This window comes from Xiphias gladius, chromosome 13 (assembly GCF_016859285.1).
Source record: "Xiphias gladius isolate SHS-SW01 ecotype Sanya breed wild chromosome 13, ASM1685928v1, whole genome shotgun sequence".
Classification (NCBI taxonomy): Eukaryota; Metazoa; Chordata; class Actinopteri; order Istiophoriformes; family Xiphiidae; genus Xiphias; species Xiphias gladius.
Window position 1 is genome coordinate 7,611,722 of NC_053412.1, and position 17,136 is coordinate 7,628,857.

At 42.7% G+C, this 17,136-nt stretch overlaps 3 protein-coding genes across 17 annotated transcripts in view; all 3 read right to left on the minus strand.

Moving 5' to 3' along the window:
• LOC120797939 (mitogen-activated protein kinase kinase kinase kinase 4-like) overlaps positions 1-6,653 on the minus strand; it is a 37,367-nt gene extending 30,714 nt beyond the window's left edge. For all 13 annotated transcript variants that reach the window (XM_040141758.1, XM_040141761.1, XM_040141757.1 and 10 more), the window contains exons 1-2: positions 6,372-6,653; positions 5,964-6,029 (exon numbers count right to left, since the gene is read on the minus strand). In XM_040141758.1, coding sequence (XP_039997692.1) covers positions 5,964-6,029; positions 6,372-6,428 — 123 coding nt within the window. In that variant the 5' untranslated portion in view covers positions 6,429-6,653. The remainder of the gene's footprint in view (positions 1-5,963; positions 6,030-6,371) is intronic.
• Positions 6,654-9,311: 2,658 nt separating this feature from the next.
• chst10 (carbohydrate sulfotransferase 10) lies at positions 9,312-13,253 on the minus strand. 2 transcript variants are annotated; one of them, XM_040142540.1, is made up of 6 exons: positions 13,129-13,253; positions 12,511-12,655; positions 12,313-12,422; positions 11,894-12,119; positions 11,592-11,697; positions 9,312-11,230 (listed from the first exon to the last, which is right to left on the minus strand). In XM_040142540.1, exons 2-6 carry the CDS (start codon positions 12,614-12,616, stop codon positions 10,678-10,680), a joined length of 1,101 nt encoding a protein of 366 aa, XP_039998474.1. In that variant the 5' UTR covers positions 12,617-12,655; positions 13,129-13,253; the 3' UTR covers positions 9,312-10,677. The 2 variants fall into 2 exon arrangements, with proteins under 2 accessions (XP_039998474.1, XP_039998475.1); XM_040142541.1 differs by having other exon boundaries at positions 12,798-13,249.
• An 828-nt stretch (positions 13,254-14,081) lies between these two features.
• Positions 14,082-16,693, minus strand: rpl31 (ribosomal protein L31). Of its 2 annotated transcripts, none has more exons than XM_040141743.1 (5): positions 16,566-16,693; positions 15,898-16,001; positions 15,292-15,417; positions 14,246-14,358; positions 14,082-14,152 (listed from the first exon to the last, which is right to left on the minus strand). In XM_040141743.1, the coding sequence occupies exons 2-5, from the start codon at positions 15,999-16,001 to the stop codon at positions 14,121-14,123; spliced, it is 375 nt and encodes a 124-aa protein (XP_039997677.1). In that variant the 5' UTR covers positions 16,566-16,693; the 3' UTR covers positions 14,082-14,120. The 2 variants fall into 2 exon arrangements, with proteins under 2 accessions (XP_039997677.1, XP_039997676.1); XM_040141742.1 differs by lacking the exon at positions 16,566-16,693 and adding an exon at positions 16,102-16,413.
• Positions 16,694-17,136: the final 443 nt, after the last annotated feature.

Below are 17,136 nucleotides of genomic sequence, written 5' to 3' on the forward strand. Positions count from 1 at the left end.
TAAGAGTCTGAAACGAGAGGCCAGTTTGCTGAGACTGTACATCTATTGATCAGAGTGCAGCAGTTGGCTGCTGTAAGGGATCAAATATGCATGGTGGAAGGTCTCCTCATGACAAAATAGGAATTAAGAATATTTCAACAACATTTGAAGGACGTGAAAGTAGCAAATCAGCGATAAGCAAATGCTGCAAACTATGTCTGTATTTGTTAAGTATGTCTGCTTTAGAAAATATCCTATGATTAGGGATGTTGCACTCCGGGGTGCTCCGGACCCACCGGGCCATCGTTGCCGTGGAATTTCTCCCGGTGGCCAGTCCAACTATGACACACATTGACAACTATGTCCATTGTCAATGTGTTTGTGTGTGAAAGAGCAGCCCTACAATGAAGCAACGCGGCAAAACATTACGTTAGTGATCTTTTATGTTATCATGGGAAGTGTGGAAACATTTTCTGTTTATTATGGAACTGTGGCGGGACAAATTAGACTAGCGGGCTGCCACAGTCTATGTAATTAACGAGAAACACTGTATGTCATATTGGTTTGCCTACTGTGGTGATAACGTTCCCAGTGACTAGCACCAGGAGCCTTCTTTCTTTGCAGGTTAACTCCACATGCCCTTGTCGAATGTGGTTACGCATTGCTCTGGTTGAGCAGTTATATGCCAGTTTATTCTGACACGGTCCACATACAACCTTATTTTCATTTTCTATCAAAATCCTGCCAAGCTGCGCTAGTTTCATGAGATGTCTTCTGTCCCACTTTCTGTCTTGCTTGTTTACCACATCCGGGCATTATTGTGGGGAGAGGGGGGCTGCCGTCTGCCGTGGCTGCAGCCCCAGCTAGTGGCGGGCGGCTGCTTAACATCTTAGATGCAACAGTTAACTGGCGTTGTACATTAATAAAGTATAAATAATTAGTTTAAACGACTAGTATTTCTGGTGCCAACTAGCGAGGGCAGCACCACCAGCACCTTTGTGTCCCATCTCAACACCACCCGGGTAATGAGGTGGCTCAATGAGCGACACACAGATAGTGCTATGCACACACACAAACGCACACGCACAGAGAGACAAACACAGAGAGTTTTGTTCAGGCGGCGTGGCCAGTCAGGGGACACTGCGGGTCTTGTGACACCCATTAGGGAAAGGGTCACTGTGGGGGAGATGGGGACAAAAGAGATGCACACTGCGTCAGCTAGAGAGGATGCAAAGTGGAGGAGTGTGTGTGTGTCTGACATTCACCGCTTTAAACTTGAAATGTTTCACACATCACAACTTTCAACTATTCAAAAAGAGCACAGACGAATGTACTTACAAGCCCGCATGCTAACACAGTGAGTGAACAATAGAAAAAGAGAGCGAGTGTGACACGTTATGAGACCCTGGCCCCTGTTGCAGCATGAGTGACACATTCAACACCCCCGGCTTCTGACCTAAAAGCTAAACAGCCAATCAGCACCCAGGCTCCCAGGGCCTTTACCAATGAGCCCATACAAGTGATTCATTAGGTAAACCGTCAAGCCCTTCACTCATCTAATCCTCTGCTCTGCAAGTCAATACTAGAGCAATATTCATTAAAGTCAATGTGACAGAATTATTTTTTGATAGATCCTACAATCATGATTTTTAAGTACGTCTGCCTGTCTTGCTTTGGGGAACAAATGTTTAAATCAGCACTTTCACTATTTGCATTCACATCTTGATTATTCTCATTTAAGTTAGTCTATGTAGATTAAACATTTCTATAGTACAGATATCCCAAAATTTTACATGAATTATTGTGTAGCCAAAACTACTGATATATAAATCAAATACAGAGAAAGTTTTTTGTTAAAATGAAAAATATCTGCCAAATAATAACCAAATTTGCGGTGTCCTTGCAAAAATGTGAAATTTATCGCCATATTTTTTTTTATTGTCAAATATCAATACTGGTGCTTAATGGACAGATACTTGATTATTAACAATGATACATACAATAATACAATAATCCACACTCTAAAACTGTGGTATAAATCCTGACTCTTTTAGTGGACAACAAGTCTGTGTATCCTATAGGCCATAGCACAGCGGTCGATGAGGATTCAAGTGAAGTCAGACCTCTCCCACCCCCTGTACAGTGAGCTGATGGACCTACACGGCATCCACATCCATTGCCTCACTCATCTGAAGTGCAACCTGGATCAGCTTTCATTTGTTTGCAGACTGCGAAAAGATTCCAGCGCCGGCCTGTTTTGTAAAATCCACAATCTTCCATTTCTTAAATTTTTGAGCAAACATTCAAAGCACCTTTTTGCTTTAATCACTGACAGCCACTGCCCTGAGGTAAGCACCAGTCTCGCCCAGCACCATATGGCACCGGTAGGCATTTCACAGATTGCACGAGAGGTTCCGCTCCCTCCTCAGCAGTGGCTCCCACCCCGTGTGCCCGTCAGGCATAGCTAGCCCCCTGAGGACAGGGCTTCTTGTCCTCAGGGCAGGGGCGAGGCTGCCCCTAAGGTTGAGGGGAAAAAACAAAGGAAGAAGATGGAGGACAGTGCTGGGAAAGGAGGAGCTGCTGAGCTTTAGCCCACGGTATGAGCTGCTCTTGAATGAGCTCACACAAATTTGTCTTCATTTTTAAAAAAACATCCAATGTTATCACGTACAAGAGAACAAGTAGGGCTACTAAAAAAATAAGTGAATAAATCATCCTTTCATTTGATGCTTATGCCTTGGTGAGTATTCAGCCACATGACCTTACTGGCGATTGTCAGTGACTGCTGGCACCGCACCAGAGAGACCCCACTGCATCCAGTCAGTTTACAATAGATTTTAACCACTGGACGTACAATTCCATGCACATGAAACACAGAGACGCGACAATATGAAAATACCGGTGGGCATAGCCTTGGCACACCCCATGGATGCATATCAGGCAGCGAGGCAGGTCAGCAGGGGCTCTGGTGCCTCAGGCCTGACTATATATGGCCATTCTGTAGAGCAGAGGGAATCTTCCCTGCATACCATGCACAATTTGAGGAATTATGTCTTTTACTATGTTATCATTACTCTCTTTTTTAAATCCCTATATCCAGAGTGAGGCACCTGAGATAGTCTACTGAGCCAGTTGGTCCAGGGCCAACTGATAAAGAGTGAAGGGGGAGAAACTCAGAGACAATCTCTTTGTACGGTCTAAGAGCAGTGCTTTAAAAGAATGTGGAAAAAAATTGCATTACTTAAAAATAACTAAAGATTTGAGACCAACTGTGTGTGGCAGACTTATATGGTGTAATTATTCCAGTTAATAGTAGTTTACTACAAAATTGGAAACCAGTGTATTGCAGGCTTTGTCCATCATTGACATGCTTCTCCCACTGGTTTATAGCACAAAAAAAGCAGCACTTATGGCATTTTTCTGTGCCACTTTAAACAATCTGCTTATCGATCCCGGCTTCCATTCCTATCAACCAGCTTGGCTGAATCAAAATTAGGTGATTTTAAAAAAGGGCTTTTTAGCTATAACGCAATTTTCATGATGGCTGTCAGTCAAATTCTGCTGTGCTGTGTTTTCAGAAGTTCACTGTAACTTGGCACCCCTCCAGGGGCAACGGCTGCTGTCTTGGCACAATTCACAGCTAGAGAGCCAGCAGCACAGCATGGCCACAAGAACCTTGACATGGCATTTCAGGTCTTAGAGAACAGCTCCGTTCCTTAATTTTCTGGGATAACATGTAAAGCTGAAAGTAGTGCAACATAGCAGAGAGATACATAAATAGGTCTTTGTGGGATCTTATACTTGGCCAGCATTAATAGGTCTTCATCGCAGTAGGTATTGTTTGAATTTTTTCAATACTATTGCCAAAATGATAGTAGCTGTGTTTCCGTATCAACACCAAAACGATACTTTTTTTTAAATGAATGAGTAATAAGAATATCATCTGCGAGCGACTGACAGCTTATTGTAAGACTGTCAAAAGCAAGATATAAATGCAAAATCTGCAGTTATACACTTTACTCTTATTCTGAAAACTAACTTAATTCAATACAAAACCAGACATTCAGCTTCCTATAGTCTGCCTTAAATAACATAAAATATATAAATAAATTAATGTCTCAAAGGAATCAAAAGTCACCAGAAATCAAAGAGTAAAGAAGCTTGGTCACATTGTGTTATGTAAAAAGGGCCTTGCAAACTGTGACCAAGTGCTTGACAAAGCAGAAAAAGCCTCAGAGGGAGAAGAAACTCCACCCCGTTTTCAGTTGGGGGGCTGTTGTAATTATGCAGTCGCTTAGCGTTTGAAATCCTGGAGACAAACACCTCCCTTCTGTGGATCTAACTGACTGACTGACTGACTGAGCGACCCGAAAAGAGTGAGGAGACAAACTCAGCTTTGTGAGAGTGGTGGGAAGGTTCTGTCTGGAACTGGACAGCTGCTCTTCTGCCCCCCACCCCACCCCACCCCCCCACACTCTTACTGCACATGCTCACAGGCCACATGCTCATTCAACTGGTTAATATGACAGGCAATGCACTGATCGACAGCTGATCGACAGGAAGCTACTGCAGCGAGCTTCAGTATTAGGCTACAGTGTGCAATGACTTCACTATAGACACTTTGGCTTATCTTGTGCAGGCTGTTGTGACCGTGTCTTTGTGTCAACTGCGGGCTAATCTGACAGCCCTCTCTTGTACAAGCTCCATTCCCACACAGCAGCACTCGCAAATAGAATTAACACTGGACAGTGAATGGAGCGAGAGATTAAAGGGACAAAAAGAGGGAGAAGCAGTAATTCTCTGTCCCATGCGCCCGGCTCAGTACCATCTGGTGGGAAGATACCATGCAAGCATCACACTTCCTAATGACAATCATCTGCTCTTTCTCCCTGCATTGAACAGGGCTGACTTCAGGTGTGGTGATCATATGAGCACACGCATGCGGATGGGTTCGCTCTGTGAGTAGAGGCGGGGCAGATTCTGGGAGTTCAGTGCACTGGGGGATTGAATGCAGGTCACTGGAGCACTGTGGGCTGTTAGAATTAAATACTCAGCTTAGCTTGCTGCTTAGTGCACAAGCAAATTGATGTTTTTTTTTTTGGCTAGCCCGCCAGTACTACCCTATTAACAGTCCGTGCTGTGCCTACCAAACTAGATGTTGGCTTACCAAATCTTAACACATCATATATAGAAGCAAACAACAAAATGGAGCCTCCGCTGACTAGCAAGTTGCAACAATAACAACAAAACAAGGCCCATTACAACATTAGCTCAGGACAGGCTACTCTCCAATCCAAGGCCAGCCCTCCACCAAACACAACGGCCACATCTTTGACTTCAACTCGAGCGCTCGCAGTCTCTCTCCCTCCTTGGCAATGTCTTTCAACAGCCGCAATGTTAATTTTCAACAGAGAAATGTGACACCAAGAGCAGATGGCCCCGAGAGTGGGATTCCCATCCACTGAAATGGAAAAGTCCTGATTTAAACAGGATATGAATATTGGTTTTGTAAAAAAAAAAAAAAACAAATATAAAAGATGAACGAGCTGCAGACCGAACCATGAGGTCAGCAGGATTAGTCTTGTGTCAGATATTGTTTCTTTATCCCTGCCTCCTCACATACTTTTCAGTAAAACAGGTGATGTAAGATCGGTGATGCATCAGACACTAGACTGTCTGATTCACTCTTTACACACACACACACACACACTCCCAGCTGGACAATTAACAGGCTCTGATCAGACTGATACCAAAACAAACTGGTCTTACTAGAAACTGTAACATTACGTCTCTTTTTCTTTCTATTTAGCCATCAGTGATGTAGTCTGATAGCATCACCTAAAACTCAACAGTCTTTTTGATGTCAGTTCCTTTGTTCCAAGACTTGATAAGGGAAAAGGAAGAGAAAAAAAAAAAAAAACATTGGCTATGCTGAGCCTCCACTGTGAAAACAGGACAGGCCATGCACTGCGCCTCCAACCAACCTTGTATACTTGTCCATAGGTGCCATTTCCAACTACCTCCACCAATTCAAATATCCCAGCTGGATCCTGAAAAGAAAAAGACAGAAAAGCATTTCAGATCAAATAAAATACGATGTTAGCGTTTTTTTATTGATAAACAACATTGTCCCCTGTGAGCCAGCTGTTGCGCCCCGGTCTACCCTACATGCCAAATGCATCTCGAACAAAGGAAAACCAGACACTGGCAACACCTCGCTATGGCTCAGCGGTCATTTTCAATACTTCGGCTCCAACAAGAAGAGACACCGGAGAACAGGTCAAAACTCGCTCGTATTGGCCACACCGGGGGACGTGCGTTTTATCGAGCGACGTGAAATAAAGGAGAGCAAAACAACGAAAAACACACAGGCTCGGTTCGGCAGCACTCACCCGCAATGAAGCCAAGTCTATGTCTACTAGACTTTTAGCTGGTGAGTCGTTCGCCATCTTTCAAATAAAAGCCGAGCTTTCCTTTGCGCTTTAAAAAAAAAACAACCGTTAGCCGCTGTATCATTTGCGGGCTCTCCGGCGGGTAAACTGAACAGAGGCCGTCGCGCACTCCTCTCCACGGGATCCGCTTCGTAGCAGTAGACGCTGTGGTGTCGCTACTCCATGTTGAGGTGGCAGCAGCGGGGCTCCCTGTCCGCTCTCTCCCAGCTCGCGCCGCTGGTGTCGAGCTAGCACGAAGACTCGGGCTTCCGCTGAAGAGCTTCAACATAAAAGCCCCCCCCCGCGCTCATCTTTTTTTTTTTTTTTCCGAGCAAATGACAGATACATGCGTGATCACATTAAAAGAGGAGTCAAGTGTAAATTTAAACAATATAGTTACTGTGTTTTGGTTTTTTTTCCTTGAAAATGACCTGGCTTGTGCATGGCCATGTGCCTGATCCAAGTGTGCTCCCATTCGCCAGTGAAGGAAGAAGCACTCACATCAGTACTGATACAGTTGAGTGAAAGTCGTTCCTTTCAAAATTTTATTCAAAGCAATGTATTAAAAGCAAAATATGCTCAAATTATCAACACTTAAAATACTCATCGTGCAGATCTGCCCATTTCAGAGTGTTATATATATATATACTTATTGTACTGGACAATAATTGAAGAAGCATTAACATATAAGCATCACATTAATGTCGTAGATGGCAAAGGCAGAGTTAATTTGAACTACCTTGTAGTTTAATCTATAAAAAAATATATCGTAATTCATTTGATGATTATAGTTGATAAGTCAAGCTCTGAAATAAATGGAGTAAAAAAAGTAGCTATTTCCCTCTGAAATGTAGCAGAGTAATAGAAGTTCAAAGTAGCTTGAAATGGAGACTACTAGAACTTCTACATTATACTTAAATAAAGTCGTTAAATGTACGAGTACACTACTTAAATGAGTGAATGTAGTTACTTTCCACCACTTACATTAAACAAGACAAGACGCTGCTGAATAGAGCTGATTTTTAGGACAAAGAACAGCAAAAATGCTTTACATCTAAAGTCAGAGAGGCCAAATAAAGGTCTGACATAGTCATCTCAACTTGCTTACCCGGTAGAAATGTTCTCATGAAGCCCCCAAGCTTTTTGTTCTTGTTGTTACTCTGAGCCTGTGCAAGTCCAATTTCGTTTTAGGATGATAGCGTGATTTGGATAACTTCCGTTTCTAGCCTGCCCGCTTCTGTCGAGCTTGACGCAGCTTTGCTCGGGAACCGCACAAACGCAGGAAGCCGGTCGGCTTTACACAGAGAGAAAAAGGGCTGTGCCTAAATATATCCAGCATGGATACCGAGATTTTTCTTTATTCATTTATTTATTTATTTATTTATTTATTTTCAATGCTTTAATGCACTTTTCCTCGCCGACCTCACACTCTAATGTCCGCCTTGCGTACTGACACATGTGCGATTCACGCCCGCAAGCGGGGCAGGTGAGGCGGACGGAGGCTGACGGGAGCGGACCCCCCCCGCTCCCCCGCCACACAGCATCCTCGTGGACATGCGCATGTGAGACTTCAGTGTCAATATTGGCAATCATGGGTGTGGCAAGTGAGCGATCTCCGACGTGATTCGGCGTGTGTCGGGGCAGTGGACTCCAGCGGGGAGCCTAGGGAGCAGCGTGGGACACGAGGAACGAATAAACTGATTTACTTTGATTGCTGTTGAAGCCAAATGTATAATACGGGCTTTTGATGTGGGAGGTGTCACTTATGTTTCCTCCCAAAATAGCTTATATATAATATTTCATCGCAACATGTTTCCCATTCCCATTTTCGTCGGGGATGATTTGCCTGCATTAGTTTGCCGGGGTCACTCTCTGTGAAGGTTTCTGATTTCCGAATTACCTCCTCAGTATGACATTGGTCCAAGCTCGGCCCAAGCAGGCAGTGTGTGTTCTGCCTGAGCTGCAGCCTCAGCTTCCCATCACGGCAACAAAAAAAAAAAAAAAAAAATCAATATACAGGATGCTGAATTCTTACAAGGCCCTGTCAGCGGTGCACCCAGAGGTGCGTGGCTATGTAGTACAGTATAAAATATATGCCGGAGTAGTTAAATGATCAGAGGACTATTTTTTTCAAAATACACTGGCAAATCCCCGGCATTTTAAAAACCCTGGATCTTTATTAACAATACTGAAAAATGTTCAGCTGCAGTCTTTCAGGTATTCATCACAGCTCCACGATGAAACAGACCGATCTGTGGGTGAAACAAACTAAAACTGAACTTTCAAATGACACGGCAGAGCAAACCAGTCAGGCAAGATGAGTGAAGCGACTGCGCCGCGGGGAGACACACACACACACACACACACGAGCATGCAAGCACAAAGCCTTAACACTCAAAGGCTATACTTAAGACACTTAACCAACGTTTAAGCTCCGTAAATCAACTTAAATCCATCTGCCATAAGGTAAGCTTGTATGAATGACACTGAAAATGCAAATCCCATCCCACTCCCTACGGGCCCTGAATGTTTGCTGCTGGCATATGGCCATGAAGACATTGTTTTGCCCTTATTCCTGTGGTTCAATTCAACAGTCCTGTGTGGCGACGTTTAGTCCAAGGGTTCAACGGGGTTTGTGGTAACTAAGCAAGTCAAACTTTAGGTGTTTTACCGCCACCTTGTGAGCATTTGACATTATTGCAGCAAGTGGTCCCCTTCAATGTACAGTCTAAGGGGAGAGAGTATCCGGGAAACTAATGGGATGGAACAATCTAACTAATTTCTGAAAGCTAAACCTGCATTCAGGAAAAACAAAACAAAAAAAAAACAAAAAACCGTGGCAAAACACACACACACAAAAGTCAAAATTGACACGTGAGCTAACAAAATGTGAAAGCAGCATAGAAAGAACACATTCTTTTATTTCACACGTAACTATATTACCAACTAGTGTTGTCCTTGTATCACAACCACCTGTCCTAAAAGGTCACCAGGTGGTTGCAGGGAGGCAGTAGTGTCTTACAACTGGGACACCTTTTGTGCCACTAGTCAGCAAGTTAATATTATTATAAATAGCAACATGTAATACAAACGGTGAGTAGCAAGTCATGTTAAGAACATATACACTGTACATTTCTGATAGAAAAATGTTCCTTTAAAATCCAGTTCCAACTTTCTTTCATCATCCCAGTGCATTAACAACTGAATAAATGGAGTCAACAAGGCTGAGCAACCAGAACAATGGCTACGGTATGGATCACGGCACGAACAATGTCTTGGTTTCATTTTGAAAGTTAATTTTTTTTTTTAACCATTTTGAGGCTATTTCATGACATTTGATGGGTAATTTACTGTCTTACAAGACATTAATATGCCTTGCATGAAGCAAAAAAATCAATGGTAAAAAAAAATATAAAAAGTTAACACTGATTTGTACCTCATAAAAATATCAATGAAAAATGGTCGCAGAAATGTCCAGACAGTCTGTATTATATTCTCGCTGTTCACTCTTGTCCAAAAATTTTAGCATCCCGGATACAGACTACCTTTGCGTATGTCAAGCATGACAGCAAGAAGTACAGAAAAGACACATTGGACACATGTCAAAACGCATAGCCTTGTTCATAGCTTTCGTTGACAGAATGAATCATTCAAACAGGTGATCCATAGAGTGCAATATAATAGCTACTTTACAGGGTAATGGGCCTGTATCCCTGGATTTACAGAGAAAACCTCTTTGACATATAATTCTGTCAGAAAAATTAAATATAAGACAGCAAATGTGTGTCTATTTGACCCTCACCTGTATTTGATCTTTATATTGACCTTTTTCCACACAAAGTGATGCATTCTGCAACTTTTATCACTGCTGAATCTCTTTATGTGACTGTGTTGCCTGTGCTCACTTCCCATCTTTTGCAGCAAAACTTTCTCTCCTCACTGTGTCATGACACTATAGGTTTGCTGATAGCACGCTTATCAGTTACAGCCCCTGTTTCCGTAACAGTACTGTTAAATATTTGAATAGTAGGCAGCACTTTTTCAGCAATTGCAAACATAGCCAACATCGCAACAACCTTTCAGTTATTCCAACAAAAGTGGCTAAAATAAGAATAGACATTACATTGTGCCATCTACTGCCGATGAGCCATTCAAGTCTGCCAGTTTTGTGGCACACAGTCAGCTACGATACACCTCTGTTTCAGTAAACCAAAGAAGCTGAGAGGATTTTATATGAAAACATGTCTTTTAGTCAGTGTTAATCATTTTAGTTCAGTAGAAAGTCTGGGCTTGGGTAACCAAAAAGGTGGAAGTCACCCTGGTAACGCGCGTAGAGACGCCTGATGTCTCGCTTGCTCATGCCTGAGAAGTAGTGCTCCACCTTGGTCCTGTTGTAGCGGGTGATGCCTGGAGGAATGGCTGGGTAGGACACCAGCTGGTCGATGCCTGCTGATTTGAGGATGTAGGGGGCATCTTGCTCCAGTGTCTCGTGGTGGCCAACCACGCTGTAGTGTATTTCACAAGGTGCGCACAACTCTGCATAAGTCACCCAGTGAATAATGTGCTCACCGAACTGTCGGTCCATGCGGCGACGGCCTTCTGCATCACCCAAGTAACGGACAAAGTCCTCAAAGTGCAGGCCAGAGGCGGCAAGGTTGTTGTCGCGGTGGCTTTTGCGGTACTTGCGGATGATAGCTGGAGCGATGTCATGCTTGTACCAAGGCTCAAATCGTGGGTTCTTCACAAACTTGTCCTTGAATGCAGAAATCAGGCGCTCAAAGGGATCTCTCACGATGAAAAACTTAAAGTAGGTGTTCAATCTGTTAAAAGAACAGAACAAGGATTAAGGAGTAAATAGTTGTAATGGATCAAATTTTTCTTTATTGGTAGAACTGTCACAGCAGACTACAGGCATTTCTGCACTCTTGTTGACCATCGTGAAAACTGTATAATTTGATCGCTCACGAGGGATCAAATTATAGCCCCAACTAAGCTAAAAGATGATGCTCTATCAGCAACTGGAAGGCTAAAATTCAGGAATATCTGAGCGCCCCTTAAATTGTGCCGACTCATTAAGTATCATACTCATCTTTTGTTTTGAGGACATCCACGGTAACCACTTGCATATCCCGCAACCGGGGCCAGACAAGTCCACATTTATCGCAGTAACTCTAAACTAACCTGCGAGTAATTTCCTGCGGCGTGAGCGACGAGAGGCGGGGCAGTTTGTTTTTCTCATGGTCATGAACAAGGTTTTCTGGGATCTCCTCCACAGTGGAGAATGCTCCTGCCAGCAACAACATAAACGAAACATACAGACCTCCAGTCATAGAGTGTTGTTTAATTCTAAGAACATTACTGTCACGCTTTACCCATTTGTGTGCAGATAACTCGAAAAAAATCAAAGCTGGTGTTTATCAGCCATTCCTTACAACTATCGTAAACATGTGCATGGTTATTTCCTTCATCCAGTCCATGCTTACCATTCAGCACAATGAGGACCTTCTTCCATTGGGTATTGCCCACTTTAGGCGTCTGGCAGAACAAGATCTTGTGTTTGTCACAGACAAATATGCGGTCTAGGACAAACTTGGTGATGGAGACATGAGTCAAATTCCTGAGGCTGCTGTTCTTACATATAGTTGAGAGCAGCTCCATACGCTTATCAGCGACTGTCTGCCAATCTGCCAATGTAGGTACTGCTGAGGCCTGAGACACACACACACACACACACACACACACACACACACACACACACACACACACACACACACACACACTAATGTGACTGATGCCCTTTGTTTTTAATATGATGGCATGATTGCAAAGATAACAAGGGAAACACTTTTTTTGAAGTTAAGACACTGGTGGAGTGTACTCAGTAATCAGCTGTATTAGTCACCTGATCTGATGGCTGTGGAACAGGGTCTTCTGGGCTGGAAACGGGGATGGGTTTAACCACCTGGGCGCCTGGCACCGTCCAGCTCTGACCACCGACCCTCTCTCCATAGTCTGAAAATAACATTTTAGTGCGGGCTGAAAATTTTGAACCCCCATAACTGACAGCCTGAAGCGATCCACATAAGAAACAACAGCTTACCATCTACAGCTCTGAAGCTGATGAACTTGCTGACAAACATGAGGATGAGCAGCACCCAGCCGCAAGCCCCAAGCAGCAGCCAGTGGTGCCGCATCGCTTCGCACATCAGCTGACGGCCATGGAAACACTGAGCGGCGCTGCAACCCTGCACACACAGACGGACAGCTGACTCAAGGCTGTACCTGACTAGCTGGCTGTTGGCCTAAATATCGCACATGCTAATCTTAAATGTCGATTTAACAAGCCAAACCACCCGACGTTAGAGCTTGACCGAGACGTAACGTTACCTGCGGGTCAACTTAAACGAGTTAGCCAGGGTGGTATCCTCGCTTAGCTACTAATTGGTTAATGAATGTAGCTAAAAGCTAACATTACTGCTTTCTGTTGGTTTGTTAGCTACCTACGACTAACTTATCCAAATACGGCAGCTGGCGTAAACTGTACTTTAATCCAGCCAACTGGTCAGTAAACGTAGTTAGCCTACAAGCTAGCCACAACTGTCCCTCCCAGACAGCGATGAGACATGGAGCGGACAACTTGGACCACGCCAGTCTTCCTCGGTGAGGTCAATTCCGAACGCCAAAACCGCCACAGCGCCAGAGTATCCCTGTGTCGTACCGTACTGTTGAGTTACAGCTACTTCACATCTTCACAAACTCTGGAGAAAATGTTGGACGACGCCATATCATCTAGACTGCTGCAAAAACCGCTATTCGCGACATCCGACTGCCGACAATATAAGTAGCTCCCCCTAGTGTCGTCCCGGTGGCGACGCACTTTTCGCTACTGCCCCCCAGCGCAGTTTAAATCCGCCAGTTTGATCTTGACTCGTCTTCTCATTTTGTGAAAAACAGCAAGACATGGTGATTATACTGGTATATGACCGTAATTCCAAACCCATGGCTGAAATTCCTCCACCCCTCAATAAAAAATAATTTCGTACGGAATATTTGAAACATGTACAGCTCGAACAGTTGTCTCTATGTGAGCTGCAATGTTTAAAGGCACTGGAATAGCACTTGGTAAATTCCTTTCGCTTAAATAAGTGTACCTAATAAAAAGGGTTAATGATTGTTTCTCTGTTTACTTTATAATACTAATGGAAAACTTTATCCCTTTTAAGATTCTATCAACAGCCAGTAAATCCATTTGTAATGTTTACATATATGCATCTCTTGCCTGCTTATTGTGATACATCTGACTAAATTGTACTGTCCATACCTGCTCAGAGCATCTCAATGACCTCTGCCATCCCTTTTGTATGATGAGAAAAAAAAAAGAAGAAAAAAAAAAGCGATACTAGTGCCACACCACCAGTTATAATGGCCAATACAGTAATTGTTCAACAGGACATACTGGAACTCTAAACTACAAAAAAAAAAATGGACCCAGACAGCCTGAATCCCCTAAAATTGATCATGAGCAATTTAAGGGTAAAATATTACCGTTGAATAGCATTTCTCACCCATCATGAAACATTTATAATATAAACCATAAATCCAAATATAAGACACACCCCAAATGAAACCTTCAGTTGAATGCAAAAGCAGAAATAAAGACAAGACAAGAGCTCCTTTTGTTTCATTTATTCCACTCGCAGAGGGACAAATTTAGTTTTCATCAACATTGACTGTCTGCAGACCTGTTGGGAAAAACAAAAAAGAATGCCGGGATAAATGTAATGTCTTTATTGCTTCATTATTTGAATGTACATTCCGTGAGCCGGCATGTTTACCTTTGCATGTGGTGACAGGAACGTATGTGACCAGGGTGTACAGTTTGTTGGGGGAGTCCTCGTCCTCATTACGCTTCCTGGACAGCCGTACGCGTATCCTGTACGGCACATTCCTGCGCAACAACGCAACGGTTACCATCTTCACTAAATACAAGCTATCTGATGTGTTGTTGTACAACCTTTACACCGGCAAGCAGATGTGTCATGGCTCCAATTTCATGTACTTGTTGGAATTTGAGTGTCAAAAAATTTCTCAGTGTAGAAAAACTGAGTGACCTAGCAAACTATCACAACAAACAAGATTGTGAACACGCTGTCCCAGTTTATGTATCGAGCGCACGTTCAGATGTTGAGAAATTCAGGGTAAAGTAGGTTTTTGAGAAGCTGACCTTTTGGATTTCCTATATTCAGCCTAAAGTAGTGGAAATAGAGTATCCAGTTTATGCCCAGTTACCTGAGTAGAGTGACTTTTCCTGACATTTTGCAGTCTCTCTTCTTTCCTTGTTGACAGTATTGAAAATCAGAAAAAGTGACTAACACCTCACTCATAGCAAAAGGATTAAATCCATTAAATCCTCCAGTTATCTTGTGTACTCATTAAGCACAGCATTCAGACTACGTTCAATTTCGATAAATCCGTCTTCAACAACCAGTGACTTCTCATTCATGTGTGTACAGAAGGCACTTCAGCAGGGCTGAGTGATTTCAGTGTTTTCATATCACTGTTTTCCAATCACAAAACATTGTTTCGTGAAATTTAGTTGCCGCCAATTGGCAACCGGCAACTAAAGACAACCAGTTGTGCGCACTTTAACATGTAGCTTACGTGGTGTACAGAAAAAAAAAAATTGTTGTGTATGTCAGACAAAAATTAATCTCACAGAAACTCCATACTAAATCATATGTCCTGCTGCACAAAGTACAAGCAGGACAGTGTGTAGTGAAAGTGGTTTACACTTATGGGCTGTCATTACTTTGGTTTGATTAAAATTCATTCAGTTGTTGGTGTTTTTGCTCAGATATTAGTATTGACAGTATCAGCTCACCTGACACCCTTGCTCCACACTGCCTTGTTGAGGCGAGTGTCAATGCGCACGTCGGGAGTTCCCATCTCCTTCATGGCAAACTTGCGGATCTCCTTGATGGCGCGGGGAGCTCTCTTCTTGAAACCCCTGCAAGAAAACAGCAGCATTACTAAGAATTAATCCCTTCCAACGTTGAAACCTACTTCAGTCATTTATCAAACAATACCAACACTTTTTCCATCAGTTTTGTACACATGAAAGTTTTTACTTCTGTCATTTCATTGTACCTGAAATTTAAGACACTGAAACGTAATGTGGTATGTGTCATCATTGTGCAGTGAATATTGGTTGAGATAACAACCTTACTTGCAACCCTGCTGAACACCTATTAGAACCAAAAACTAGTCTCAAGAAGTAATTTTTAGTGTTCATCAATGACAGCGTTTGTCACCGCTATCTTATCACTGTCTGCAAAATAATGCAAGTTGTTTTGGAACAAATGTAAGTGCAAAGTAGCAAAAATTACTGGGTATCTGTTAAGGTGATACCAAAGTAGCACTACCTGCAGCGCCTTAATGTCACTTAATCAACCATGGCCACAGCCTCCTGTGACCTTACAGTACTCACACGCCATGGATGCGCTTGTGGACATTGATGGTGTACTCTCTGGTCACCACCTCGTTGATGGCTGAACGCCCCTTCTTTTTCTCTCCTTTCTTGGTTGGGGCCATCTATAAACAACAAACATACATTACTGCTAAGCATGTGAACCTTTCAGGAACTTTGAACTACTCGCTACCCAAACCACCTTCGGAAAAAAAAAAATAGTACCATAAGCTGCGTTGTTTTTACGAGAAAACATGTGTCTTTAAACTTCAATCTGACACCATTTTGCTACACCTAAGAAAAGCGGGCTACTCTGGTGTTATTTCTTACCGCAAACTAACCCGCGAGCTAAAGGGTAAAATGTTCAGCACATATGTTGAAACAAACAGCAATTCAGACTAGAACCAGTGTTTTACATTTGAAGCAATATAACAGGATTCTAGCTCGGACTGAACGAGCACAAAATAGCAACAATAGCAATTTGAAGCCACTCCAGCTCAGTCAATCGAAGCGCTAACAGTCCTCGCTTTTAATCATCTTTCGAGACGTTCAACCACCTCAAAAACCTAATAGAAAACACAGTGCAGCACTAATATGTATATTTATATGCGATACGTGGTTAGTGACCGCGTTAATATCGCAGGATGGCGTTAGATTGTAGAAAAATAATTTCCGAGAAAAATACTCACATCGACTCGTAGTTGAGACGGAAGTCGGAAGGACGGACCTAAAGTCGAGAATTGTGGGTAAAGGAAAACGGTCCGTTTTAATTTACGTCCGTCAAAAACGGTAAAAGTGTAAGGTTCCTTGTGTTGACACCCCGCTTTTCTCAACACTTTTAATATTTGTATTGATGAACATGACAGACTTTGCAGTGTGCGAGCTGAAATAAATAGAAAATAAAATAAACCTCCGAGAAACTAGTCACCGATTAGACTTTTAAAAATATTTGCAGCTTTTGACAAATTGTGAACCAATGAAAACTGAGAATTTCCTTTTCCATTATCAGACCAGTTACACAAAAATAAATGTTAAATGGGTAGTCTTTGAGTTAAGTCTCTATTCTGTTTATGTCAGTTTCCTTTGTTTAGGAACATGTATAGTGTGTTATGCAGTAATGACCCACAAAAGAAATAACGAATCCTTTGTGTAAGGCTTTGAATCAGTTTAAGGCAGAACATGAGGCATTTCAGCCATTAAAATAGATCTTTTATTTTGATTTTGCTTTAGGATTATGAGGTCTAGGACCAGATATGAGAC